Here is a 27,780-nt window from a genome sequence, read left to right on the forward strand (position 1 = left end):
GACAAATTCCTCGTTTGTGTAAAAAAAACAAAACTTGTCAGTTATGATTGTGATTAATTAACGTGAAAAACTCTGTTAATCTTCTGCTTAAGTAAGTATCTGCTTCCTCTATGAATTAAACAAGCTGAACAAAATCACATCTGTACATTATGCCAACATCTGCAAACGGCTATGGGTGCTATTACCTTTCTCTACCGTTGGTGACGCGGTGAGCTGGAGGAGCCGCAGTTCTGCCATTGGACGATGCAGCCCGGGGGAGGAGACCCCTCGGCAGTTAGCGCTTGATTGACGTAGAAAAAGAAAAAGAACACAAGATCGGATTACAAGATGGCGGTCTGTGGACGTTAGCAAGAAGGCCGTTAGAGTTGTTGTGTTCTCTCAGAATTTTCCAGTTTAATATTAGGCCCCTTAATAAGTAGATTCACGTCGTAATATGTTTATGAAATACCTACTAATATATTTTGTTGCTATTGGGAACTAAATTTAAACATGCATGTTTTATAACATGCGGTTGGAAACAAAGTTAACAGGTCGAGGAAAACACTAGACGGGTGAGGTGATAGCTTGTTAGCAGAAAGCTAGCCTGCTAGCTCCGACTCGTTTAAACCATGTCGGACACTCGGCGGCGAGTGAAGGTATATACGCTGAATGAAGATCGGCAATGGGATGATCGGGGTACCGGGCACGTTTCGTCTACATTTGTCGAACGACTGAGGGGGATATCGTTATTAGTTCGGGCTGAATCGGACGGTAAGTTCCCTGTTAGCATAGTTGTTGCGGTGGTTAGCATGCTAACTCCTGGTTGTTCGGAGAGAGCGCTTCGATTGCCCACAGTGGGCACCAGATTACCTTATTAGACTTTTTTTCTACATGTGGGGCAGACTTCGCCGTCATAGTGCCAGAACTGTTAATATTAGGCACGTCTCTCAATAAATGGCAAATATTTATTGAATAGCTGTTGCTAGCATGCTTATTAGTTTAGTCCGACGGGATCTCTATAGCATGGTGCCCCTGAAAGTCTGAACGCATAAACTTGTTATTGCTCTTTGTGGTTCATGTATGTGACAAAGAAAGTACATAACGTTATTACAATAGAATCTAAGGTCTGCTGTAGTTATTTTACCTTTGTTTTTAAGCATTTTAGTTTAATTCGATTGTTTTTGTGTGTATTTGCATAGCCATGACTGTTTATTCCCAGGCAGAATAACAAACCTCGTCTTTAAAGAACCGGCTTTCTAACTGGTTTGAATATTTAGTCACCTATATCTCTGTGCTTTAGGATCACTGCTATTGGAATCGAAGATAAGTCCAAATACTGCATATCAAAAACAACAGGTAAGTTTTTATTATTACCTGAGTCTGGCTCAGCTACAGATAGCACACATATTTAAATAATCCCAACACTGGTTTGAGATCTGCTGCTGGATAGTTAATGTAATCTAGGCGAGACAGTAGAAATTGGCTGACTGATGCAATTGTAAACTTGGTATCGAGTAATAATCGGGTAATGCCGTGAGTAATTACCACATATGAACCACACCGGTTTGTAAATCAAGGTATCATTAGAATTATGGCATAAATATGAAGTCTTCCCACATTTATAGCTGAGTGTCTGAAAGTCAACTTCCACCTTCCTTTAACAGTGAGCTGCTGTAATTGATGAAACATTTAACTAATTCAACTTAACCTTAACCTTGTAACTCTGCAAGTTCCTAAATAAAGAAAAATATTTTCCACCTTTTTCTAAATATTTTTGCACGTCTTTAAAATTACTGCTCTTTGTTGAAGGTTGTTGAATAACTTCCTTTTTTTAGGTATTGGAGGCTGACAGCAGCTCTTGTTCTCAGACATGTTGAGGCGTGTTTTTTTTTTTTCTTTCTTTTTTGTTGTTGTTGTGTTGCATGGGTTTTTTTTTATGTATCACTGTTATTGTGATATGACACTTTTATATTACCTAAAAATTTATAGCATTATTAATGATTAGGGTCTGGCTAACTTCAGGTTTAATCCTGGATTTCCAGTGTTTTGGAGCTGGTTTACTTCTTATGGGGTACATTACTGTGGCAATTTACACTTGCCTAATCTCCTCAGGAATGGGGCATGTTTGAGACAAGAGATCAACATGTTTGAAATCGCGTCCCATGGAACAATTATTTCTATGAAATAATGCATAAAGATCAATTAGAGCTTAGTGTGCAGATATTAAGAAAATCTGAAGTTTGTCTCAGCATCGGTAAGAAATAGAGATTCTTGAGGGCAACTTTATTCCTTGCTTCTTTCCTGTTGACTGCAAACAATATTAAAGCAACTTTATTGTTGTATAGGCTGTAATACATTGAAATGATACTAAAACAGGCAATTTAAACCTTTTCGTTTCTGACGTCATGAAACATTTGCAAGTTGGCTACTTACCAGTTTGAAATCTTTTATTTTGTTAAATTTTGTCTCTACTTGCCCTTAGACTATTTCAAATTGCGGAGACTGAGTGAAAGAAGCGGCAAATCTAAACGTCATTAGCTTCTTTTTATTGTAATATAGTAATGAGGTCTTCCCAGATCTTTGACATTAAGTTTGTTGCCTTAAATTATCAAAATTTGTACACACTTTACTATTTACTTTAATCATTATTACTTTAAGACATATATAACAATACTTTAAAATTACACAGCGCTTTTCTTCTCACACAGACTGACACTGCTGTTTTGGCTACAGAAGTTGTGTTGCAGCGAGTCTGTATTATCGGTTTACCTACTTCATGTTATATAATGCTAATTTTATAGCATGATAGTATTCATAAACTATGCCCCTCAGCTGCTAATAGACCGGTTCATGTTTCTGGTTGGTCATGCTGCCATTGCTGCCTCTTTCATGTGAATGTGGTCATAGCTAGATCGAAAAACCCCTGTTTGACTTATTTGATAACCACCTTGGTGAAGCTAGGTACAAAAAAGATATTCTGCATGTGTTTAGCTTGCTTTGTCTGTTGTAGACTTTTGTTCAAATCATTTTCATACTCTGTGGATAAGTCACTGTCATGCTAGAGGAGTGCATTCCCACCAGGATAGAAAACTTTATCCTTCAGATACACTTTAAGGATTTGCACCCAAATCCTGCCAGCAATACGTACAAGAAGGCATAACGGAGCCACAAGATCCTCTGTCTGCAGGAGTTAAATGTTGACGTTTTTATTTTCCTTTGCTGCCTGTGTGTGTGTGTGTGCACACATTTGTAAGCATGTGTTCAGTTAACATACAATTTAATGAAGTGTATCTTGAATAAGTGTCTGTGTGTGTCTGTGAGTGCCTGCCGTGAAAGAGTTAAGCGTGTCCGTGTGTAAAGTTTAATAATCCTTTGTCTTTGTTCCAGGACACATTGATTGTCTGGTCAGAAGCAGATAACTATGACCTTGCACTCAGTTTCCAGGAAAAGGCTGGCTGTGATGAGATCTGGGAAAGAATTTGCCAGGTAAAACTCAAACCAGGAACATACAGCTGTTTCACTGATGCTAAAATTCCATTGAGCCTACCACAATGGGCAAGCTCTGTTGATCTATTTAATAGTTTGTGTACTGGACAAATTACTGAGAAACGTTAACCTGTGCAAAGAGGTGACTGTACACATGATACTATCAATTGTGTTCATTTAATAATAGCTTTTATTTGTGACTCAGGTCCAAGGTAGAGACCCTGCTCTGGACATCACCCAGGACCCCATTGATGAGTCTGAGGAAGAGCGCTTTGAGGAGATTCCAGAGACAAGCCACTTAGTTGAGCTCCCCCCTTGTGAGCAAGGCAGACTGGAGGAAATTGCCGACTTGGTTACCTCTGTCCTTTCTTCACCCATCCGGAGGGAAAAGCTTGCCCTGGCCCTGATGACTGAGGGCTACATCAAGAAACTCCTGGGTCTCTTTAGAGTATGTGAGGAAGTGGACAACAGGGAAGGCCTCCATCACCTCTATGAGATTGTCCGAGGCGTCTTATTTCTCAATAAAGCAGCCCTCTTTGAGGTGATGTTCTCTGACGACTGTATCATGGATGTGGTGGGCTGCCTGGAGTACGACCCAGCATTGGTTCAACCTAAACGCCACCGGGAATTCTTGACCAAGACGGCGAAATTTAAGGAGGTGATCCCTATCACAGACTCTGAACTGCGGCAGAAGATCCACCAGACATACAGAGTTCAGTACATCCAGGACATAATCCTGCCCACACCATCTGTCTTTGAGGAGAACTTCCTATCCACACTCACCTCCTTCATCTTCTTCAACAAGGTGGAAATTGTCAGTATGTTGCAGGTAAGGATTCAAACCAAGCTATTTATAAAACAACATTATGAGTTAATTATTTAATCCACTGTGTAGTTTAGCCAGTACATATACAGTATTGCTGTACATGTTGTGACTAATTAAAATTTGTTTGACAAATGACCCTGCTTGTAGATTAGTCCACCAAGATGACTCATGCTTAAAACCAAATTAAAAATTTTTCTTTAAATGTATTTAATTCTCATGTGAAATGTTAAATCAAGTGGGAAAGCTCAAATAATAAGTGTGAACAGATGGAAATGTATAAGCCTGTAATGACTGTACAAATAATGTATGCGTAAGATGTGTGTGTCAAGTTTTGTATTGTGATGATGACCAATTAAAACTATACATTAAAACATTTTCAAAATCTTTGAGTGAATAGGTTTAGGCCCATTGTAACACTTGTATGTGGATTGTAATATGGTGCAAATGTGAGGCATATGTTCTGAACAATAAGTTTTATACCACACAATTATTTTCATGGTGTAAACAAACAGGACCTTAGAATTCTTTCATTTCACAGTCAGGTGACTGATTTTAATTTTCTGTACGGTTCTAGGACTCATGGGTTTATTGCTGGAATAATTTGCCTTTCATTCTTGTTGTGCTGAAATTGCAAGTCAGGATTAGATTTTCTGTTTATTTTTAAGACATGTTTCTTTATTGTTCTGATGTTTTAACCCGGCTTTAAATGTGCCGCAGGAGGATGAGAAGTTCCTAACGGAGGTCTTTGCACAGCTCACAGATGATGCGACTGAGGACAGTAAAAGGAGAGAATTGGCAAGTTTTAAGAAGTTTTTTTTGTTCTTGTTGTTTTTTTTTTTGTTTTTTTTTTTGGACATATGTTGAAACCTCAAAGTAGTTGCCTTTCATAACCATGTTTGAGAAATGAGCCCAGAAATGGCGGTAGGCACAGTGATTTTTATTTGGGACCGGTTTAATTATTTTGATCTTTGCATTTCTCATTTATATTGTCATTTATCTATCTCCTTTTTTTTCCTCCTCTCCTTAGGTGAACTTCGTCAAAGAATTCTGTGCGTTTTCACAAACGTTGCAGCCTCAAAACAGGGATGCGTTCTTCAAAACTCTGGCAAATCTAGGCATTTTACCTGCTCTTGAAATAGTAATGGTACGTTATAGTTCTGGCATGAATGTGTATCTGAGGTAGTCTTAATAAAAGTCTTTTTTTGATTGGTCAATGCTCAGTTGAATTAACTTCTTTTTTTTTTTTTTTTTTTTTTGTTCAGGGAATGGATGACTTGCAGGTGAGGGCAGCAGCTACTGATATTTTCTCTTACCTGGTGGAATTCAGCCCCTCCATGGTTAGGGAATTTGTCATGCAGGAACCTCAGCAGACAGATGATGTAAGCATCTAATCATTATTTTTTTTAAAAAAAAAGAACTTTCTCTTTAATGAAAGCAGTGTTTTGGCAGCCCAGGCTCTCTCAGTTTCAAATAGTTCATTACCACATCAGGCATGTAGAACAGTCCATAACTGAGGTGAAATCTAAATAAGGAAAACTGTTTGCTTTATGAACAATGAGGGAAACGAGGTGTTTTGTATTGTGACAACAGCCTGTCACTGTTGGGGCTCACGTGATGTGCTCGATTTTTACTACAGAGCCATAACATTTGAAGGCATTTTATAGCTGATACACAATTTACATGTTTGATAAAGTAGTATAAAAACACAGAACTGTTATAGAGAATTACTGAGACAAAGTTTGATTAACTTTCTTTAGTGTCCTCTGTTGATCTTCTGTTCTGTGTACAAGAAGGCTTTTTTTTGTTTGTTTTAATACTGTGTGTTTGCCCTGTTTTTTTGAGAGAGACAGTTTTCTTTTCATGCCATACAAAATTTATTTTTAATCTGAGCGCGCTACTGTGTTAACTTCTCCTTTGTTTGCTTTGTGTATTTGTGTTTCAGGATGTTCTCCTGATAAATGTTGTGATTAAGCAGATGATTTGTGACTCTGACCCAGAGCTGGGGGGAGCTGTCCAGCTGATGGGTCTGCTCAGGACACTCATCGACCCTGAGAATATGTTGGCTTCCACCAACGTAAGCGAAATCAACCAGATTTTTGTTGATTTCTTCCCCTTTCCTTTTTCTCCAGCCATTGCTCAATGTTGATCACTCTGCTTTTTCATTTAAATCAGTTGTTCTCAGACTTTTATTTGGTGTGACTCATTTCCCCACACTTTTTAGTCATTAACAATGAAGAAAGGATCCAATTTAGTCAAATTAGGGTCAGTGGAGTCTTCTGTATTTAAAAAAACAAAGTCTACAAAGTCAAGTTTATTCAACTTAGTTTCACGCATTATTTTTACCCACCTGCAGTGGCTCTGCCAGTGAGTCCTGCCTCACAGTTGAAGAAACACTGATGTAAAGCAGCACATTTATGGTGCCTACCTCATTGTTATCTGACAAAATCCCCCATCTGTGTCTCCACATGTCCGTTACCACCGCTAGATTAAGTATATGTGTCCCCTGAGTGAAACCTTAAACACTTATTAAAGTTTTTTTGTGTTTGTTTTTTCTGCTAGAAAACTGAGAAGACAGAGTTTCTGAGTTTCTTCTACAAATACTGCATGCACGTGTTGACTGCTCCTCTGCTGGCCAACACTGCACTTGACAAAAATTCAAAAGGTGAGCTGGGAAGTTAAACTAGGGTACAACAGACTGGAAGAAAGGAAATTTCACTGTTTAATCTATGTAATCACATTTCAGATCTGCAGGAGGGATCAACAAAGGTCAACCCAGTGTGCCCAGGTGGGTGTTATTTAAACTGTCAACCATGAACTACTCAACAGTTAGAAATTTGTGCATTTGAAGTGGCTTGAAAGTACTGCTCTTGTAGTAGACAACATCATTATATTATTTGTTTTTACCTGAACCCTTCCAAAATAAATGACCAGCAGCTCTTACTAAGGGTGTGGTTCTTTTTCTTTTAGAGGATGTGAATAAGAAATAAAATGTTAAGCTAGTCACCAGACTATGGGAACAGCTTCAAATTATTAAGGAAGATGCTGAGGATCACAAAATCTGGAATGACTCTTAAAACCATATATTAAAGGATTGTACACTTGCTGTCTGGCTTGTATTTGGAAATGTACCTGGACAGTGCTGCATGTCCTAACACGATTTGTCTTTATTTGTGTAGACAACTTCCAGACAGCTCAGTTGCTGGCACTGATCCTGGAGCTTCTGACCTTTTGTGTGGAACACCACACCTATCACATCAAGACCTACATCATGAACAAAGACCTGCTTAGAAGAGTGCTGGTGCTGATGAACTCAAAGCACACGTTCCTTGCTCTTTGTAAGTTCCCTGTGTTCTGATAGCGACTACATTGTGGTTGAACCTCATATACAGATATAACCATACCAGAGCTGTGTAACTGCTGTTTGTATCCAAGCTCACAGAAATAATACAGATAAGACTTTGAATCATATCGTGCCTCGTTTTTTTACAAAGTGGCTCTGTTTTTGTCCAAGGTGCTCTGCGTTTCATGCGCAGAATCATTGGTCTAAAAGACGAATACTACAACCGCTACATCATCAAAGGGAACCTGTTTGAGCCTGTCATTAATGCCTTGCTGGACAATGGGACCCGATACAACCTCCTCAACTCTGCCATCATAGAGCTCTTTGAGTTTATTAAAGTGGTATGTAAAAGCACAAAGGCTACTTTAACAAGCCTTTGTTTTTGCATTAAATATATAATGATCCACCTTTTGCTTTCCAGGAGGACATCAAATCACTCATAGCTCACATCGTGGATAACTTCTACAAAGCACTTGAATCCATTGAGTATGTCCAGACATTCAAGGGCTTGAAAGGACGATATGAACAGGAAAAAGACCGGCAGAGCCAGAGACTCAACAGGTCAGAAGCAAGGGTCATTCCCTTACTGTGATCTTTATCACTCATGCACTCCACCACATAAATTTACATGTATATATGCCGACTTTACATAGTTTTCTATTCCCATTTTGTGCACACCCCTACTGAATTTCTGCATGTTTTAGTCAACCTCTGTTAACCCTAGTGCTTGTCATCATTGTTCAGCTTCATAACCTTCATTTATATTTAATCAGAGACTTATTACCACAAGGTAGTACTTCCCCTTGTGTAGACACCTGTACCTCATGAAGCAGTTTTCTCAACTGTAGATATCGAAGAGATGCGCGGTCTTTGGATGAGGATGAAGAGTTGTGGTTCAATGACGATGATGACGATGACGATGGAGAGGCAGTGGAGAAGAGAATGGGGGATGACTTCTCTGATAGCTACGGCAAGTACATGGAAGCCAAAAAAGGTAAGCTATATTCTCTTACTGTATGAATGTTGCTGGATAGTTTTTCCCAGATTGTTGCATGATCCTAGTTTGTGTTGTAGGAGCTGCCAACGGAGCCAATGGTGCCAATAACAATGGGAAAGCTGCTGCCCTCCCACCTGCCTCACCAGCCGTCACTCCAAACAACAGTTCAGCTTCTTCTGTCAAAACTGTTCCTCTTCCTGCCACACCAGTAGTCAAGGTAATATTTCATGTTGCATTCTGAGAAAGACTTGAATTCCTATCCTGTCCTATCCTAATCCTTTGTCCAATTTTGGGACAGTATAACACAGGACAGTCTTTAATTTTCTGTGTTGCACAATATGTTTCGAGTGGTATCACAACATGAATGCAGATAAAAGTTACACAAGTTACTTGTTGTTTGACTTCACTGGTCAGAATAAGTAAAATGTGAGTGAAATTTAGAACACTATGTTTCAGCACTAATAGCTGTCCTGCGCTCCTGCAAAAGTACATGTTGAAATGAAACAGTCACTCTTGTTGTTGTCTTAGACTGCTCTGGTTGGTTTGGTGGACTACCCTGACGATGAAGATGAAGAGGAAGATGATGAGGAAGAAGACCAGTCTCCAAGGAAGCGGCCTCGTTTGAGCTCCTAAGGCGAATTGTCCTCTTTGGTCATGGTGGACGGACATTGAGTCCCTTTGAAATCCCCTCCTCTGGTTGTCTCATTGGCTGCCTGCCTGTGCCACCTGTCTCACTGAAGAAATGGACAAAGATGAGCTCCCACCTCTCTCAGTCCCTTCTGATTGCTGCTCCAGCTTCTCCCTCGGCAAAAGGAGATGAAGAGTTGCTTTTGTTTTGTTTTGTTTTTGTTTTTTTAAAGAAAGAAGGATCAATCTGTGTCTCAGCCTGTTTACCTCTTCCTTTTCAACAACCTCTTCAGGGAGATTCCCAAATCTCTTTTCTTCCACCTGAGAACCTCATTGACCCTTTGAGAATTCATCTCTCCCCTCTTTCACTCCTTCCTGCTCTCCTTTCCTGCTCTCACTTATTCCTCCTCACCCACAACCCTAAACACCAACAAGACATTGAAGTTTGAATTGGTGGCACAGCAGTTCCCAGCTCTACAGGGCTAAGGAAGCTGCAGTCCAACAAGAGCCCCACTGCGCCTGTCACCTCTTATTTAAAAAAAATAAATAAAAATAAAAAGCCCTTCCATACTTCTCAAATCCAAATCGATGAGCTCCAGAGAGAGAGGAAGTCAGATCACAACCAGCCAGTGTATGAACTTGACAGCAGGTCAGTCAGGCTAGCAGGACTAGCCGTCATAGTAATAGAAAGCTTGACTGGCTGAAGCTGTGTGTGCCGCCCTCCCAGAGAACTACTTACTTTAGTCATGGATAGAGGGACATCATAGAAAAATCCCCAAATTCTTAAGACAAGGGAGCTGACCAGTGAGACTGGGATGAAGACTAAGAGCGAGAGGAGCAGGACTCAAACCTTCAAAAGCCATGTTGTCAGTTTGGTCGAGGCACACACACAAACACACACACACACGATGATACACGCACATACAAGACTGTGTTAGCCAGGAAGTCCTGTATTTCATGACTTTGTTAAAAAGTACTGTACAGATCTTTTTGTTCCTCTTTTTAATCTTTTGCCCCTGACGTGATTTTTGAAAGGGGAGCAAGACCCCTACCTGCCTGTGTTCTTTTTGTTGTCGCACAAAAAGGTGGGGTCACTGTTCACCCTTTAGTACAGTTCATTTGATTCAGTGTACAAATACAGAGAAGTCCTAAATGCTGGTTTAAAAATAACAAAAAAACTTGCAGTAAAGTTTCTTTTTTTCAGTCAACATTTCGAGGATGTCTGGAATTTTGTACTTAAGTCAAACTTGGCGTCCTCGTTACAGTGTGCACATCATCAGCCCAGTTTGTGTTTTAAAAGGGTGGCAAACCTGAGTCGTTCATCCTTCTCCCAGACAGATCTCAGGTTCAGAGTTTAACTTGCATCAGAAACAAAAAGCTGCCCACCTTGTTGTGGCACAGCTGGTATAAAAGATGGATGTAGCCAGTGGCGTCACCCACTGGTTTGTGAAGTCCTGTTATGAAGCCTTGAGCTTAGCCTCTTGTAGTTTTAAAACCAGATGTGAGAAGGGGGGAGATGATCTTGCTGTGAACAAGGATATCACACACTGGATCCTACCCTGACTAATCCTCTTTTCGGATTCTAATAATGACTGCAATTTACAAAAGTGAGCTTCATGTTTTATTCAGTATTACCTGAAACTAGTGATTGAAACCATGAAGCCATAAACAAAGTGTACTGAGGTCATAGGGCAAGCAAGTTGAGGGCCGGTTTCCCATAAACTTCAATTTTTTTTTGCAACCAGAGTTGGCCCCATCCACACTGGTTTCACTTTTCAGTCCTGGAAGCTGTGTCCATCTTTTATACTATGTTCTGGCCAGAGTAACACTACTAGATGGTGAATAATCAGATATTACATATACTGTGGAGACTTCTTCTAATGAGATTGAGGTGCTAAAGGGGGCTTTTGTTTTCATTTTGAGGGTTCAAAATGTCGTTCTGCTCTGGTTGAGATCTTCTTACTCCCAAAATTTAAAGCCTATTTCAAGTTTTTTTGTTTTGTTTTTTTCATTTTCTGTTTAAAAAAAAAAACACAAAAAAGAAGAAAAATAAACCCTACAGATCAAAAGTTAGTTTAAGTCCTTTTTTAAAAAAAAGTTTTCATTGACTGAATGGATGATCTGTTTTTATTAGGTATGATAAATATGATTTACCCCGCAGTCAATGCAGTGAAGTTTTTGAATCAAACAGTGGTTCTTGTGCGTATTATTTCTGACAACACACCGGTGTGATGAAGCGGGATAATTCTGTCGGGTTGGAACATTTCTTTCATTGCTTCTTCTCTCATGGTCCCAACACAAGCACATAGGAAGATGAAGGGAATCTAAACTGGGTAAAAAAAATTGCTAGATCAGTTGTTCATGTACAACAACAAAAGCAGGAGGTAGGAAATGAGAGAATTATTGCCAATGTGCTTTTCAGGAGCAGCACCTGCAGTGAATTGTCTTTCCTCCTCTATGTTGGTTCCATCCAACAATGACTGTTTCTGCTCTCCCTTGATGAATTTGTACCAAGTGCATTTACTACCACCATCCATTCTTAACATTTGTATGAATTTATTTGATAAGTTTTGAAATTAAATGTGACCCTGACATTGAACTTGTGAATCTAGCTTTGTTTACCAACTTTGTACCAATTGGCAATTAGAGCTGCAAGTGTCCTAGATTTTATGTTAGGCATTTTGATTGCTTAATAAGAGGCCAGAAAATATTAAGAAAATGGGGTTTAACATCTGAAAAGTTATATGTGCTTTCTTTTACTATGCACTGTATATCAGTTGGCTGAATTGCATGGAAAGTTACAGAGATAAGAGCAGGAGAACAAAAAGCCTGCGCTATTGGCCCTCATGGAGAATGGTCTGAAAAAGAGAAGTGAGCAGCAGTTCTCTAGATGAAAATGCCTTGTCAATGTCAGAGTAGCCAGGCTGCTTTGTTACACTGGTAACAGGAAAAATGTGTAACACACTGAATCTTGCTGCAGCAGTAGAAGATCATATATCAGCTGAGAACAGAAAACAGGCTACTGTTTGCACAGGTTTAAAAAAATTGGACAAACTTTGCCGCAATAATTAGGGCAGTTATGAAAACAAAAGGGGGGTCCAACCTAGTACTTAAAAGGTCTAACTACTGAAGTGGGTAGGTTTTTATATATATACATTCAAGTCTAGACTGCAGGTTGTTTCTAAAAAATATATTTTTTATTAAACAGCATACACAATAACAACATTACAAATAAACTGGTGCATTATGGTTGATTGAAGTGAAGACTCTTGATTGGTTTGCAGATAAATACAGCACTCGTAGAAAGCAGCGCACTGTTCTCTTGGCCCCTGTATGAACATGTGATTGGTCATCTTGACAACTTGCACAGCTCTCTTAACTGCCAACGACGTACCAGCTTCCTTGTGGGAGTGCTAACAGTGGAAAACAATCTGTGCACTGGATCCAACTAATACTGCCTTTACCTCAGCGTAGAGTCCTCCCAAATCTGTACTCACTGATTCATCACGTCATGGCCAGTTACTGTTAACTGTTGCTAGAAGGAAATCAGCCAGTGTCTGAATCCAAATCCAGCACTCCAAACATATTGACTAGTTTCAAAGTAGCAAAATGGGTTTCAGAAACTGTGAAGCAAGATTTTGTACCATTACTGACGAGCATAGTGTTGCATATCTTCTGCTTATTTTCTTAATTGTCCTTCAATTTTAGAAAACCGAGGAAAAAAAATACAACTATACACCCTTTTATTTGAAAAGTACAAAATGTCTAAATATCCTCTTTACCTTGGTATGTGACAAAAGAAATATTCAAGTCTTCACAATTTTGCTTAAAAATGTCAAATTATGACAAAAATAATTAATACCTGTTTGGATTGATTTGTTGTCCAACGGCTAGACATTTCTAAAAAGTAGTGTACAGACTGAAAAAACATTTTTATTCCACTTTTTCAACCAATGGTCTACAAATGTAGCAGTTATACAGCACATTTTAAGTAGTAGTGCTTTGAAGCTATACTCAGTCATGCATTCACACACCAGTGCAGGTGGAGCTGCCAAGTAAGGTGCTGCCTTGCCATCAAGAAGAAACTGGGGTTCATCGTTCTGCTCACTAAACACACTTTGGCATGTGGTGGGGTTGTGGCCGCACCACCAAACCTGCAATTAGGGGCAACCTACTCTTCTCCTGAACCCACGATCCCCACAGTATAATTAAAGTCTGTCTACAAATGAAAAGCAGAGGTTTCGGTACCGCTGGCAGGATATCGCTTGATATACAGAAGCACACAGCCCCTTGTGCTTTAGCTCAATTAACATTTTCTGAAATTAGTCCAATACAGAAAGTAGCTATCAGACCTTTAAATACTCCAGTGGTCTGTTAAGAGTAATGAGTGTCATTTAAAAACAAAGATGCTCTTTTTGCTACACAGAAAAGAACTCAGAAGATGGAAGAGCCCATAATTTTTGTCTTTAGAAAGAAAAGAGAAAAGATTTGCATTACGAAATATGCAGCAGTGTAAAGGAAGCCATGTGTTTGATTGCCAGAGTAAATAGATAAGATATAAGGGAGAATATTGCATTTTGAGGGGAAGTCATTTCTTGATCACTTCCTCTTTCAGCTTGTCGGCAAGGTGCTTTCTCTTCTCCAGCCTCTTTCTTTCCTCAGCAGATATCTCCTGTGAGAAGAGACCAGACCAGGAAGCAGTCAATACTCACCAGCAAAATAGGGAAAGTGGAAAAAGCAGCGAGAAAGGCGACTAAAATACAACCAAGCACATGTGTCTACATACAGTACACAAGCAAGAAAACTAAACACAGGCAGCTAGTACTGGAAACATTGGCATAGTAATCCTGTAACTTTGAGGTAAACAAGGTGCTGACAGAGAATCGCATCTAATAAGGAATAGGAACTGAGTCAAGATCGATGATTTCAGTCAACACAAATCAAGATCTGATTCTCTTCAGTTTGTGGCAATAAAATTATTAATTTAGGGGGGAAAAAGATGCAGACCTTTAGTTGGTGATAATGAAGGGAATGATTACTACAAAGCAAAAGCAGATGAACACAAGACATGAACAAGTACAGTTGTTAACATCAGAGGCAGCTGATGGATCACCTTCTGACTGGAGGAGTGCTGTGCTGGAGAAGCACAGTGAGGAGTAGGTGGAGGAGGAGGAGAAGAAGGAGGATGAGGAGGGGAACAGGCCCCATTTCTCTGGGACTGACCCACTGCCTCCTAACAGGCCAGTCCAGAGCAGACACAAGTGGAAGTGGGTGGAAATGAAGAACAAGAAAAAGAAGCAAATAAAACAAGTTGGAAGGGGAAAAAACAAGAAGACAAAAAAATTAAATGTAGGTTTAAGAAAATCAGGCGAAATTTGGATAACTGGTCCTGGGTGAGGCATAATTCATAACCAGCGTCAAACTTAAATTTCTAATCTCTAAAGATAACTTTGAAGAACTTTAATAAGCCACTATGAGTATTAATGCATGAATGTGTGTCTAATCAAAAACAATGTATTCACTTCAACACAACTACTGCAAATCCCTGTTTCAACAGATAGAATTTGTGCCAAACTGCCTGCAGCAGTTGGATGAGCAACTTTATGAAGTGAGGTATGGAGAAGGAGGCGAGGACCTGCATTTACCGGGGTAGTGCTGGGTGCTGGTGTGGGACTGCTGGGTGCCTCCTCCGGCAAGGACGATTGCTTGGTTTTCTGCTGCTCTTTTCGGAGCGCGTGCAGCTTGTCCCTCTGCTGACGCAGATATGCCGCCCTCTGCTGGAGCTGCTCCTGCTGTGATACTGATAACTCCTGCAGAGAAACGCAGGTGAAGCTCAATTATTATATTTCAACAGCAATTACAGCTGCTCTCCTATCTCCCAAACTGCTTCCACAGTACATCTGCACATTTGATTTGGCACAGACTTTTACACCTCCTGACACAATCCTCACATTTATCCAGGCTTGGGACTGTTACTAGTCATTCTAGCATGCGGAGCTTTAGTCTCCTCCTAGTTTCAAACTGGCAATCTCTCACACATGAGGCATAAGGGCATGTAAACTTGTTATTGTCAAGTCTCTACATTTCTTTCAAACTCTTAGTTACACCCACTGCATGTTTGTTGAGTCCTTTTTAAAAACACCAAAAATCAAAACATGTAATCTGCAACATTAGTAATACTACTGATGCTGCTCGTTTACATGACTTCCAGCATTAAAAATGTATCTCATCTGACTATGTGGGTTGGCTGTAGCTCAGGAGATAACGCAGGTCACCTACTAATCTGAAGATTGGTGGTCACATTCACAACAAGACCTTACAAAGCATTGGTGAAATCACCGACAACACCTGTCTGTCTTTTATATACAGTCTATGCATTGGTGTTCCTCCCTTAAATTAATGCAGGTCATAATTTGTATTGTATTGTGATTATCTGTATCTGTATCTATTGTACATATTTATGTTAGGTAGGGAAGTAAAAAAAATATCTGTATTTTATTTTGTTTTCTTTCAGTAATAGGTAATTCAGTTGTTTAAAACTAAATAATTGTTGTCTACCTAAAAGGAAATATTAAACCCTTCTGTTTAGAGTGCAATTGTGCTTTGGCACTGATCTTTCCTTCAGAGTGAGGATGAGGCAAATCGCTTTTTATGTTATGCGCAGATTTCCTGTAATCTATGGGGTACGTCAGCAGTCTCACAGACTCACAGTATATGGCTTAGAGAAGCCAGCCTCCCTGTGTGCTTCCTCCAGCCACGCCTCGCTTGTAGTCTGGCTGCTGTTGCTCTGCTCCCTGGCATGAGGACTGCTGCTGATGGAGGGCTCACCAGACTTCACAGGAGCTCTCACAGCTGGCAGAACTCGGGATCCCACAGCATCACTACCACGATCTGTGGGCACATACACAAATGACTTTGATGAGCTGCCACTCTCGTGTTGGTTGTGTGTTTAAAATAAAACAAAAGATTAAAAAGCTTCACATGTTATCTGCAACATTAGTAATACTACTGATGCTGCTCGTTTACATGATTTCCAGTAATAAAAATGTTTCTCATCTGACTATGTGGGTTGTCTGTAGCTCAGGAGATCAAGAATAATGTGGTATAGTGGGGTAATTTTATATAACAAGAAGAAAGAAAGAGTTCAGTTGGTCGCAAAGTATTTGTCTTCTCTTCTAACTTACCTGTTGTGGGTTTAGAGGAGCTACTCCTCTCAGCACCACCTCCTGTAGCAGCTGTCTTGCTCCCTTCTTTTCTAACTGGGTTACTGTTGACCTACAGGTGGGGATATGGGTGATGGAAAGAATGAATGAACATTTAAACTGTCTCCAAATAATGTGCAAAATCCACAAAGCACAAACACTTCAAAGCTGCTTAATGATCCAATAATTAGGCTGGTATTTATATCTGTTAAGAGCAGAGGTCTACTATGCATTTTAGTTTTACCAGCATTTTCTCTCTGTTAGCTATCACAGACACAGCTGGACTGGCATTACTGTATTTCTAGTTAGTAAACTGCAGTGTACTTATTAATACATCCCTGATTAAAATTTTACTGCATGGATGGTTCAACTTTATACTGTGTTTTTCCAGTTACCAGTGTGGTGTGCTGATCATTAACCCATGCTTTCACCTTGGTGAAATTTAAATAGCACATTAATAAAAAAGTGATTTCAAGGTTAAAGGGGACTTCACAATAAGAATTGAGCTCAGGCACTCAATGGAAAAGTAGTTAGTGAGATTATGTGAGATAAAGTCCAACAAAAGGTAACACTGGCATGCACAAGAAGCCTCACTAAGATGCACTATTTGGCTGGTTCACAGGTCTTATTTAACTCATAATGCTCATGATGCCTCACCTTGGCAGGGCTGATGTGTTGGCTGAGGGCGGAGGAGGTATTCTTGGCTTCATCACACTCTGCCATTAGCTTACTAGAGCAGCCACTGGAGGTGGAACCAACCTCTTCCTCTAATAGCAGCCTCCTGGACATTTCCTCATCATACTCCTCTTTTGACTTTCTACACAGGAATAAGCAGGAGAGAAAAAAAAGAAAGAAAGAGTTCAACATAAGCCTAGGACCAACTAACTGTTTAAACTTCACTATTTCAGCCCTGTTGCAAAGCCTTTGGTCAAGAGCCCTCTCGAAGGGGTTCACAGTATGTTCAGTAGTTTTGGTGTGATAAGAGCATTGACAATTTAGAGGTAAGCCTGTTCTATTGTCCAGTTAGCCCTTGGCTGACAGCACCAGTAGAAACTAGAAAAAGACAGCCGCGTCAGGGATTTCCATGTGGTAACCCCGTTTTGACCCAACCAGCTCCCAGGCATCACCCGGGAATCACAGCCAGATCCTTTAATTTGATTTATTTAATAGCCTAAATTGTCTCAGTGGAGACTGCTGCAAAGCATTTACAAGTAGGTGTATGGAAACACAGAGATACTGTGACTGGAACTGTGCCTAGTCATAAATCCTGTGAGGATTTTTATAGGTTGATATTGACAGAACATAGATACATTTGAACTGTTGAGGATAAAACAATTAAACATAAACTTGCAGAATTAATACTAGTTTAAGACCCGTCATCAAAATAAGCGTCAGCTTCAGTGATGCAGTTCCAATCAGAGATTACGTAAAACAATTCCTTTATGATGCCACTTATATAGAAGAAACTATTGATAACCTGGAGAGGAGTAGGGGCAGCATAGTGGACCGCTGATAAGGTTCCCTGGTATGACAAAAGGGATGAAACCATCGTTTTTCTCAGCTGCTTGTTTAGTGTCAATCCCTCCAACCTAAATTAGCTGGATCCTAAGGAGCTTAACTGTGGTCCCATTAGACTCGGTGTGTTCTACTTGGCCAGGCACTCAATAGCAAAATCCCATTAGAGAAGAGTGATAGGAGCTTCGGGAAGCCTTCAGGAAGTGCAATGGATGCATAAAGAAAATGTGGAAATTTCTTAATGGTATAGTGAGGAACAAAAGCCTCATATGTACTATAAAATTAACTGAATTACCTGAAAAGTAAAATTAGTAAACACCTACTGACTAATGTAAATGTGAAATTTCAGCCTAAATTCAAAGAAAAATAATCTATTCAGTTAGGAATAATTGAGAAAAAAATGGGGATTTAACTTCCCGTCAGAGTTGTTAAGCAAATACATTCCTAATTAATGTTAACTTGGAATACAAATAAATAGAGCAGCACTTTTTTATTCTGTTGTAGAAATGATCAAAAACTGTTTCCATGAAATTCCCGTCAGAGACTGTTCAAAATCTGGCTCATAGGACTTCTAAAATATCCTTTCAACAGATGTGCCATAAAAACACGAAGAGCCACAGCATTTAAAAAAAACATTAGAGTGCTCTTAAGGTGGCACAGTGAACTGTGAGGATGTTTCTAAGAAAGGGTGAATGAGATGTCAGGTTCAACAGAACTAGTGATGGTCCACAGTCAGTAAAAAACTATGTGGGGAAAGATAGTTGAGCAGGTACTGGCTCGTTTTGGCGTTCACTGATTGATTCACCTGTGAAACAAACTAACTGAACCAGACACTCACTAAAGGTTTTCTTACAGTCACATATTGAAATATCAACAATCCTAAATCTTCAAATCGGCCATTCGAATAGCTTTACACAACAACTAAAAGTTTATTTTTGGGACACCAGTAAATGTTATGTCAAACACTGAAGGAGTCAGATACCACAAGAATGACAGAGCGACTTACTTAAGAACCTCCTGCAGGATTTTCATCTCTTGCTGTTGCAACTCTGTCATGACGTCCACACCATCAGTAAGACACTCTGGGAGGGCCCCTACACACACGAAGACATTTAACCTACAGCTGAGCGTTTGGCTCTGCAAGTGTGTGTTTGGATTTGCTTTACATGTTAATCCAGCCTACCGTTCCTTTCTTTAATGACCCTGAGGGCTTGGAGCTGCAGCTCCATATTCTTGTGAACCATCAATGAGCGAAAGATCTGGAAGTCATCTGTAGCCAGAACTGGCTGGAATACTGCCTGAAGAACAAAAAAACCAACATCAGTGACGTAGTCCGTTCACAGGTTGTAGTAATGTGTGAAATAGTTGTTGTTTTCATTGACTGGCTTTATTGAACAAACTACTGAGAATTATTATGTATTGAGAAGACAATGAGGCAATGTCAATGTCATATCCAAGACGAATTTAAACTCTGAACAATGCAGGAGGAGAAGCAATTCTTGTGAAAATGAAAATTTTCCATAAAACAACCAATATCACCCTGACCTTAAACATAATTTGGGTGAAGGCTCATCAGGTGATCACTTTGTGCAAGTTTAGTTTATTAAATACTGCCATGGAAGAGTAGCGTGTCCTGTTGATCATGGACAAACCTTACTGGGCCTTCAGTCCAATAAAAACTATGTAAAAAGTTTGTGTTCATATCACATGATAATGAAGACTGAGTGTGTGCTTATAGAAGAGACACAACTGTAAAATTCAAATTATATTCTGCATCAAAATCTATTCAATTAGACTTTTTTTTTTCTTCACAATTCCAATGTCGTCCAACTGATCACTGCCAGTGGTAATCCATGAACATGGTCTATATTTTTGGACATTTTTGCTTTAGTTCTGGCAACTCATCAGTTTCACCAAAACAGTTTCAGTCTCTCATAAACACAAAAAAAAACAACTATATTGTGAAGTATTTGACTCAATAACTAAACACAGAGGAAGACTGAAAACACAGTGACTCCTAATGAAGTGCAGCTTGAAGATGATTTCTTTTGATAAGTCTGCTTTGTGTAATAAACATTCAGACACAGTATAACACTTCATGGTGCTAAGGTTGTAGTATTTACAGAGGACTTACATTAATCTAAACTAATGTGATAAAATGGAAACAACCGTTTAACCCTTCCTTAATTGATGGCTCAATTCAGAACTAAGAAATGTGTTTTCTGAGGAAAAAGCTCAGTTTGACTATGTTTACAGCAACAGATAAAAAAGCAGAAACAAAAGACAAACATCTCAAACTAATTAGGTTATTTGGCAACAGGATAAGTAACAGAATGAGTATAAAAAACAGTGCATTAGTGATACCAAATCTTTTAGAAGTAATGACTGCAGAGATTCTGCAGTCTGTATAAAAGGGCTAGAGCAAATGTTCAGAAATACATTTGCAAAGAGTTTTCATCATTTTGATATTTAAAACGGCTAAAGATTCAGAAAATCTGGAAAATGACCATGATTTCAGGATTTCAGGAGGGAATATCAGCATGGGATCAGGAATAATTCCAAAACAAACACTGTCAGATCACAACTTGCATTGATAAATGCAGCTTAAAATTATCATGCAAAGACAAAATGTACCTACACAAATCCAGAAACACTTATCTGGATGCTAAGCTCATTTAAGGTAAACTAGGGGACAATAAAAAAAACAAAAAAACAAAAACACTGCCCTCTGGGTTTTGAAGTTCGTTTTCGAATTTATAGATGTATAGATGTATGTATAGATGCTATGCCTTCAGCCAAAAGAGAAAGAATCATTTAACTTAGTGCACAGTTCAATCGCCAGTATCCATGGTGGTGTAGGGGTGAATGAGTTTGCATCTGTAAAAGCACAATATATATACAGGCTTTGCTTATTTCAGTAAGACAATGTCAACCAAACTCAGCATCTGAAAAGTAGTAAGTACCTGACATGTCAAGACCTGTCAGCTATTGAAAACATCTGATGAACTATGCAGCAAAAAACACAGCAAAGACGGCCTTAGACAGCTGGAATGTTGTATAACGCAAGACCGTGAATGTTTCAACTTAAATGGAAACCCCTCCAAACTAATTTTTTAAAAACGTGTTGTTGGCATCAAGCCCACTGCTTGATGCCAGCAACACTGGGCTTATGTAAGCAAATTCTATCCCTGATTCTCAATTCAGGTTAGCTGGCAGGATGACAGTGGTGTGCAAGCAGGAAGCTTAGAGTACCTCCAGAGCTTTAGACTTGGCAAAGGGAGAAGTACACGCATCCAAAAACTGCTGCTCGTTGATGCCAACCTCCTGCATGTAATTCTCCAACAGCTTCTCCACCTACGAAAGCAAAGCAGCTCACACCAGTCCATTCTGACGAGTCAGCAATATGAAACTACTACTGACTGATGCTGATGAGGCAATGCACGACATTAGCCAGATTGTAGTAATCACAATTGAACTCACCAATTTCTTATACTGCTCGTGGATTTCTGTGTATGCCAACTTATTCTCATCTTCGTCGTCAAAAACTGAAATATTGAAAACACACAGTTGACAGAAATGAATTGTGTCCACGGAAGTATTTTATAGACTTAGCTAGATGCACTGACTTTAGCACGCAGAAAAGTTAAACATGTAAAACCTGTTTATAGGTCCGCTTATATGCAGATGTTTGTTGTATTTGGTGTCGTAAGATTTGCTGTCGCTGTTTCCGCTCGTATCATATGTAAATGTACAGGAGGAGAAAGTCTAGTACTAAACTTGAGTGGATAGACTATCAGACAGCATCGCTGTTACACGTTAGCGTTAGCTTAGCCGCAGCGCTAACGGTGCACAGCTCCAGAGAGGCTTAGTCTCAGACTAAAATCACCTCATAACCTGTTTTTACCTGTGCATTTATTTTCCAAAAAGTCAGTTACAGGAACGACCCATTCGGGACTTCCAAGGTAGCCAACGATGCTTTCTAAAACCCATTCACTGTCGTCCTCAGCCATGTTGGTCGTAGCTGGCGGGCGTAAGCAGCAGCAACAACAACAAAGGCAGCAGCGGCAGCCCTGACACAGTGTTGTTCTTCAGGTCCGCGCGTGCAGCACAGCTCACACAGATGGGAAAACACATCTGGTTTATCGTCCCTCATTAACTAGTCCGCATGAGTCTCGGAGGCTGCTTTTTCCGTTCTGGACAAGGTGAGAAATGCGCAGTCATGAATTTGAGAATGGTGACGCCTAATTGGTTGCTAAGGTAACCATTACGTCAGTCAGCTGCTCCTTCTGCCTGGACGAAGCAGAGCCCTCCACTGGCACCGAGACGGAGAAGCCGCTAAAGTAAGCATTAAAAACTCCCCACAGTCCCAAACCTGCAGTTGCTGGAAATATCACAAAAACAAGATAAAACAAAAGTTAATTCTGCATCGTTCGCTCATTGTATATAGATTACTGAGTCTTTTGTTTGTACTTTTTGTTACCATTTAGCGTGTGCTATCTCAAAAAGCAATGTATGGTGAACCAAACGTTTTCAGATTCTACTCCCTTTATTTGTTGTTTTTATGCTTCACATAAAAATGAAATTACATATAGTAGAAATATAAGTTAAAATGAAATAAATAGTATGAGTGTTAAATATTTAAAAATATTACTATGCAGAAATCTCGAGTAACCCCTCATTTCTTTATATTATGCTGGGAATCAGCCTTTACTATTCTCTTTTTTTGAAGGTCTGATGATGGAATTAATTTGTCCTCCTGTTCTCTTGCACATTTTGCCAACTTATGTCATGTTTTCAGCCACTAGCAGTTTGGGAAATACATTGATCATCCAAAAAATACTCTTTTGTGTTGATCAAACTATGTTATCTTTGGGAATTTTCATAGATTTAAAGAAATGGGAACAAATGATGAACCTTTGCAACAGGCTAGTGGTAACAAAACAACTTAAATTGGTTCTTTGTATGTTGTCTGTCTACAACAGAGGTTTAAGTGGCTTAAGAAACAACAACAACAATGACAAAAATGTTCCTTTGAAAATAATCGGGTACAAGAATTTGAAACGAGTGAGAAAAAAAAGCCAGTGCAAAAAGAAGAACTATGACTCAAGACCACTTTAACAATTAGACGAATGTCTGGCTCCTTGGAAGCAAAATATAAAGAAATGAGAGTTGACTCAAGACTTTTGCACATTACTGTACGTAGATTATGTTTTAAGTTGGCCGTGGTACTAATTTTAATCTCACATTAGCTTCATCCTGTGGCAAATCTAATTATTATGGTATTATGGTAAATATGATTGCAATTATTAAATATGATTATGATGATTATTGTTATTCGCCATCCTGTGGTAAGGCTTCTTTGATTGTCCATTCTGGTTACACAGGGCCTTGTCTGTGTAACCTGAATGTGCAGCGATGTACTAAGGATTAACTTCTGAGGTAAACCACTTTACTTAACGAAAGCCAGATCACTAAACAGACACACATACACACACAAACGCACAGAGAAACATAAGCTAAGATGCTTATTTTTTATTAATAGTAAAAATCGAGTGATCACATAATTTAGTAGTGCGCATTGACAAGGATATTCAATAAATATACATTCCTTCTGTATCTTTAAAGGTACAAGATTTCATTATTAGCATCATCTCAAGAAAGGCTCATAGCTACTGTGCACAGCTCATAAAGGCAAGGCATGCAAGCAGCAGTCATGCCGAAAAAACATACTAAAGGTAGGCAACATTTAAAAAGCTTTACAGGCAGTATTTGAAATGTATCTCTCGGTAATAGTGCTTTGTTTTGCTAAAATAAGCAGTTCTGCCCTTCTGTGTACAAGAAAAATATGATCTGTTACAGAGTTTTCACTAAAAAATGAACATTTCGCTGGAGCAATGGACAGGCAGACAACACACAATTCAGAAACATTCCAGTTTGTTTTTTTGTTTTTTTTAATTTTGCTCTGACTCTATAAGTTGCATGTAGCAGATTTTAAACCACTTAAATCTTGGCATCTGTGTACTCTGTACTGTGTACAGAGCTGAAATAATCCCCACTGTAACTGGAAAAAGATTTGTTTTCCAAAACAGAATAGTTACAAAACACAAAAACCATAAAAACCTGGGCAGAATGCAGTACCAGCGTTACCGCCCTCCCCATATGACAATCATAGATTATAGCAGCGTATAGTAGTGAATCTGACTCCAGGTCAGCTGGCAGATAAGCATTACAGTGTGGTGACAGTGCTTTACACATAGATATTATTATTGTCATAATCTCAAAGTCTACTCACTTGGTATGGAGAAGTTATGCTACAAATAAAAAACGACTGTGTTTGTCATTTAAGGATACTTTTATGAAGTAATTATTATAGATAGATACGTGGCTGTGTCTTGCACAGAAAGGTATAGGTTCTTAGGGTACACATAAGTAGTAAAAAAAAGTTTTTTGCTTTTCAGAATGAAATAATTTTTTAAATGGTATTATTATTGTTTATAGTTTATACATTCTGGTGTGAAAGAATCGCTCTCAGGATAGAGTCAGTTAAGTGTTATCTGATAAAACACACACATGCTCATGGAACTGCCTGTTATGCATGTTACACGTGCATAAAATCAGCAGCTGTGAACCAACATGTTGCTTGATCAAGGCTGAATTTTTCATTTAACATTTAATAGCAACTTTTAAGTGAAAGCAAGTAACTTGCCTCGTGACATCCACTAGATGGCAACAGCTACCCAAGTTTCAACTGACTCGATATTGGCCAACAAACATTTGAAATCCCAAGCCCCTGAAATGAAGAAAACTGGACTTCCTTTTGATCCATGTGCCAATTTAAAAAGATCCAGCTGCCTTCACGTAACATGCTTAGGACTACCACGGCGTGGATGACTGAGAACCTCGACAGAGATTCGTTTTTCAAATGGTACACAGCCTGAAAAATTACCAAACCCGAGATATTGTTTTAGGGATGGAACTAATGTTTTGTTTTCATTGCTGATTAAATTGCTAATATCTTTATTAGTTGGATCAAGAAACGTCACCTCATATATTAATGATAGAAAATTACTGTTTATGTAATTAATACATTATCAGAAGACTTGTCAATTAATTCTCTCCTGAAATCAGACGTAACACTGATGACGCATGTGGCGCTGTCATGTTAAACACTCCATAGCAACACATATATACATTTTAGACACAGACATCCCTACGATTTTCTCTCTGGTGGTGTTTTTGACTTTACTCAGTTAATGGCTTTGAAAGTTGAAAAAAAAAACCTTCTGTATTATTATAAATCCCACAAGAATCATTTCTAAAGGTTACACTTGTAGCAAAGAGTGTGTAAACATGCAATCATTCGAAATGCAAATAAATGTTGCTTCAAGCTTTCAGTCAAGTATAAACTAAAGATGCTAGATTTGTAGCTCTATCTCCACAAGATAAAGGGAATATATATTCTGTCACAGGCATGACATTACAGGCCAACATGTCCTTGAGGTTAAAATACAGCAACTGCCTCTGTCAAGCTCTGTTAAAAATTCATTGTATTGATTTGGTTGACAGCAGAGACCCTCTGGCCCCTTTCGTCTTAACGCTACTTCAGTATGTGTTCAATAAGTCACAATGCTGGGTTTGAAAGGATACTACAGATATCCATGCAATCCACCTCTAATCCCAGGATTTGTTTATGGTTATCGATAATGATCTTTTAAGACCCTTCTGGATCATTAGCTCCCCCTCCTTCCACCATAAAAAACCACAGCTTGCTTTATTGAAAGTAGTGGCTGATGGAGGATGCTAAGCCATCAAATGCATCATCTAATTCAGTCATGCAGTGGAACAATGCACCCATATTCATACTTCTGGAAATGGAAATAAAACATGGTGGACATGGTTTGAGCAATCCCTTAAAAGGCCCACTTCATCAGCTTTTTTTTCTAAAACAACTAATGCTTACAATTAGAGATCAATACATTACTTGGCTCAGCCACATGAAGCTGTTTGTTTCCAGGAAGCCGATTAAACTTTTATTTCAGTCTCTGCTTAATTGTTGTTTTTAAGAATTTTGCAATTTAAATAATGTTCTGGTGTGAGTGAATACTATGGGAAAAGCATAAACCTGTTTACTTTAGGCTAACATATTCAAGACCATTGAGAGCACAGAGGCAGTTAGAGATCTGCAACAGCTTAAGGTGTGTGGTAACCTGTGTGTGGTGAATTCTGAATGCCAGATGTAGCGACTGTAGCTACATATGCTAACGTGCCTCCTGCCTCTTCACATGCAGCTGTTATCCCTCCTTTTAAAGGGTGATTAATTATGAATGTTAGCTTAAGTGACATACAATATTTAGGCAATCAGTGCAATTTATTTCCTTTCCTGGGAGATCTAAACAAGGACAAAAAATAATATATAAGTTGTAAGGTTGTAAAATATTATTAGCCTATTAATCAGAATTCTAAACCAAAATGATTTGGTTTCATTTGTAAAGAATCAAAAGTGCCAGCCTGCTGTGGAGCATTTACTTTCCTTCCTGAGTTCTTCCTTTTATCAAGTCCTGCAAACCAGATACCTAAATTTGAAAAGTGTCTTTCTATAAAATCACAATAATAAACTGCTACAAAGACCCAGTGTTGGAAGTCCAATGCCACTGGAGGAAAGAAGTTCTTCAAACATGATTTTTGTGGTCACACAAATCCATTGGCGATCTCTCTGCCACCACTGCTCTCAGCGGACTGACTGGGTACTTCCATTGGATTGTCGGCGTTACCTTTTATTTCTACCTGTTTTTGGTCAAAGCGACTCATTTTCATTTGACTCCTCTCTTGGTAGTTGTCCATAACTGGCACTAACCCACTAGCAGTGCCTTGTCGAGTAAGTTTGCTCAGTCTGTCGTTACGGTGCCTTGTTTCGTCCGGTGTCTGTCCAACAACTTTGTGATGATTTCTTGGTAGTATAGATCCTTTATTATGCTGCCCTTTCTGAATAGGCAGTGGTCCATTGCGTAGCTGGCTGGCTTTGAGTAACACCATTGGTTTGATCTGGTGCTTGTTGCAAACCAGGAATTTATTAGCCTGCAGGGGGATGGTGTAGTGTGAAAACCAGTCCCGCTCAAACGCAGCCTGTAACTGCTCCACGACGGTGAAGTTCCTGTCGTCGATATCTTCTAGCTTACTGATCACAAGGCCTGCTCCTGCATTAAAGGTAAACTCATCCCCCTCCCAGTCAAGATTACCTGTCAGGAAATAGACCACAGTGAGAAACACAAATGACATCGCAGTTTTGGGTAACTTGTAGATGGAACTGAACTGAAGAACTGAAAAGCATATCTGAGTTTATAGATTGTAAATCAAAGTGGAAATTGTACGATGAACTCATTTGCAACCGGACAGTGATGATTGATATAACTTGTGGGTTTTAGGTCTGTATATTCAACCTGCATTCTCTTCACTTTCCAGCAGGGAGAGTCTCCTTGAGTGGGGTGATATGTGACAGGAGCAGCATGAGGGTAAGGTAAAGGAAGGTTTACATAGCAGTAGTGAGAACTGCTATAGTTTGAAGAGAGTGGCACAAATAAAAAGGCAGGAGGCAAAAGATTAGAAATGAGTACATCACCTAGACAACAAATTAGACACTTCCCTGAATAGGGAAGAGTCTAATTTGCAAAGGGGCAAAGTCACCTCTTTTTGTTAAGAAAACTGCATCTTTAGTACAATGCTGCAGATGTTCTATCAGTCTGTGGTGGCAAGTGTGCTGTTCTGTGCTGCAGCCTGCTGGTGAGGCAGCATCAGGAACAAGGAGGCAAGA

The 27,780-nt window shown here is 39.3% G+C and overlaps 3 protein-coding genes across 6 annotated transcripts in view; 1 reads left to right on the plus strand and 2 right to left on the minus strand.

Annotated features, from left to right (window-relative positions):
* The first annotated feature begins 284 nt into the window (after positions 1-284).
* On the plus strand, positions 285-11,854 carry ppp4r3b (protein phosphatase 4, regulatory subunit 3B). The gene is made up of 16 exons (XM_085296371.1): positions 285-750; positions 1,280-1,335; positions 3,367-3,465; positions 3,671-4,294; positions 5,009-5,086; positions 5,319-5,435; positions 5,554-5,670; positions 6,234-6,365; positions 6,851-6,953; positions 7,035-7,076; positions 7,468-7,626; positions 7,803-7,972; positions 8,053-8,192; positions 8,480-8,625; positions 8,706-8,845; positions 9,157-11,854. Exons 1-16 carry the CDS (start codon positions 609-611, stop codon positions 9,259-9,261), a joined length of 2,370 nt encoding a protein of 789 aa, XP_085152497.1. The 5' UTR covers positions 285-608; the 3' UTR covers positions 9,262-11,854.
* Positions 11,855-12,430: 576 nt separating this feature from the next.
* Positions 12,431-22,227, minus strand: cfap36 (cilia and flagella associated protein 36). 3 transcript variants are annotated; one of them, XM_085296377.1, is made up of 11 exons: positions 21,877-22,227; positions 21,453-21,517; positions 21,225-21,326; positions 19,156-19,270; positions 18,979-19,066; positions 17,115-17,274; positions 16,440-16,530; positions 15,965-16,146; positions 14,891-15,065; positions 14,369-14,488; positions 12,431-13,927 (listed from the first exon to the last, which is right to left on the minus strand). In XM_085296377.1, the coding sequence occupies exons 1-11, from the start codon at positions 21,980-21,982 to the stop codon at positions 13,914-13,916; spliced, it is 1,218 nt and encodes a 405-aa protein (XP_085152503.1). In that variant the 5' UTR covers positions 21,983-22,227; the 3' UTR covers positions 12,431-13,913. The 3 variants fall into 3 exon arrangements, with proteins under 3 accessions (XP_085152503.1, XP_085152502.1, XP_085152504.1); XM_085296376.1 differs by having other exon boundaries at positions 14,901-15,065; positions 21,877-22,226; XM_085296378.1 differs by lacking the exon at positions 14,369-14,488 and having other exon boundaries at positions 14,901-15,065; positions 21,877-22,226.
* A 1,262-nt stretch (positions 22,228-23,489) lies between these two features.
* Positions 23,490-27,780, minus strand: part of LOC146560851 (inactive phospholipase D5) — a 74,409-nt gene continuing 70,118 nt past the window's right edge. For both annotated transcript variants that reach the window (XM_085296381.1, XM_085296382.1), the window contains one exon: positions 23,490-27,208. In XM_085296381.1, the coding sequence (XP_085152507.1) occupies positions 26,661-27,208 (548 nt within the window). In that variant the 3' untranslated portion in view covers positions 23,490-26,660. The remainder of the gene's footprint in view (positions 27,209-27,780) is intronic.

The sequence above is a fragment of the Mchenga conophoros genome, linkage group LG13 (assembly GCF_057382185.1).
Source record: "Mchenga conophoros isolate Kocher_MC1m ecotype Shallow Benthic linkage group LG13, M_conophoros_male_GT1.1, whole genome shotgun sequence".
Taxonomy (NCBI): domain Eukaryota; kingdom Metazoa; phylum Chordata; class Actinopteri; order Cichliformes; family Cichlidae; genus Mchenga; species Mchenga conophoros.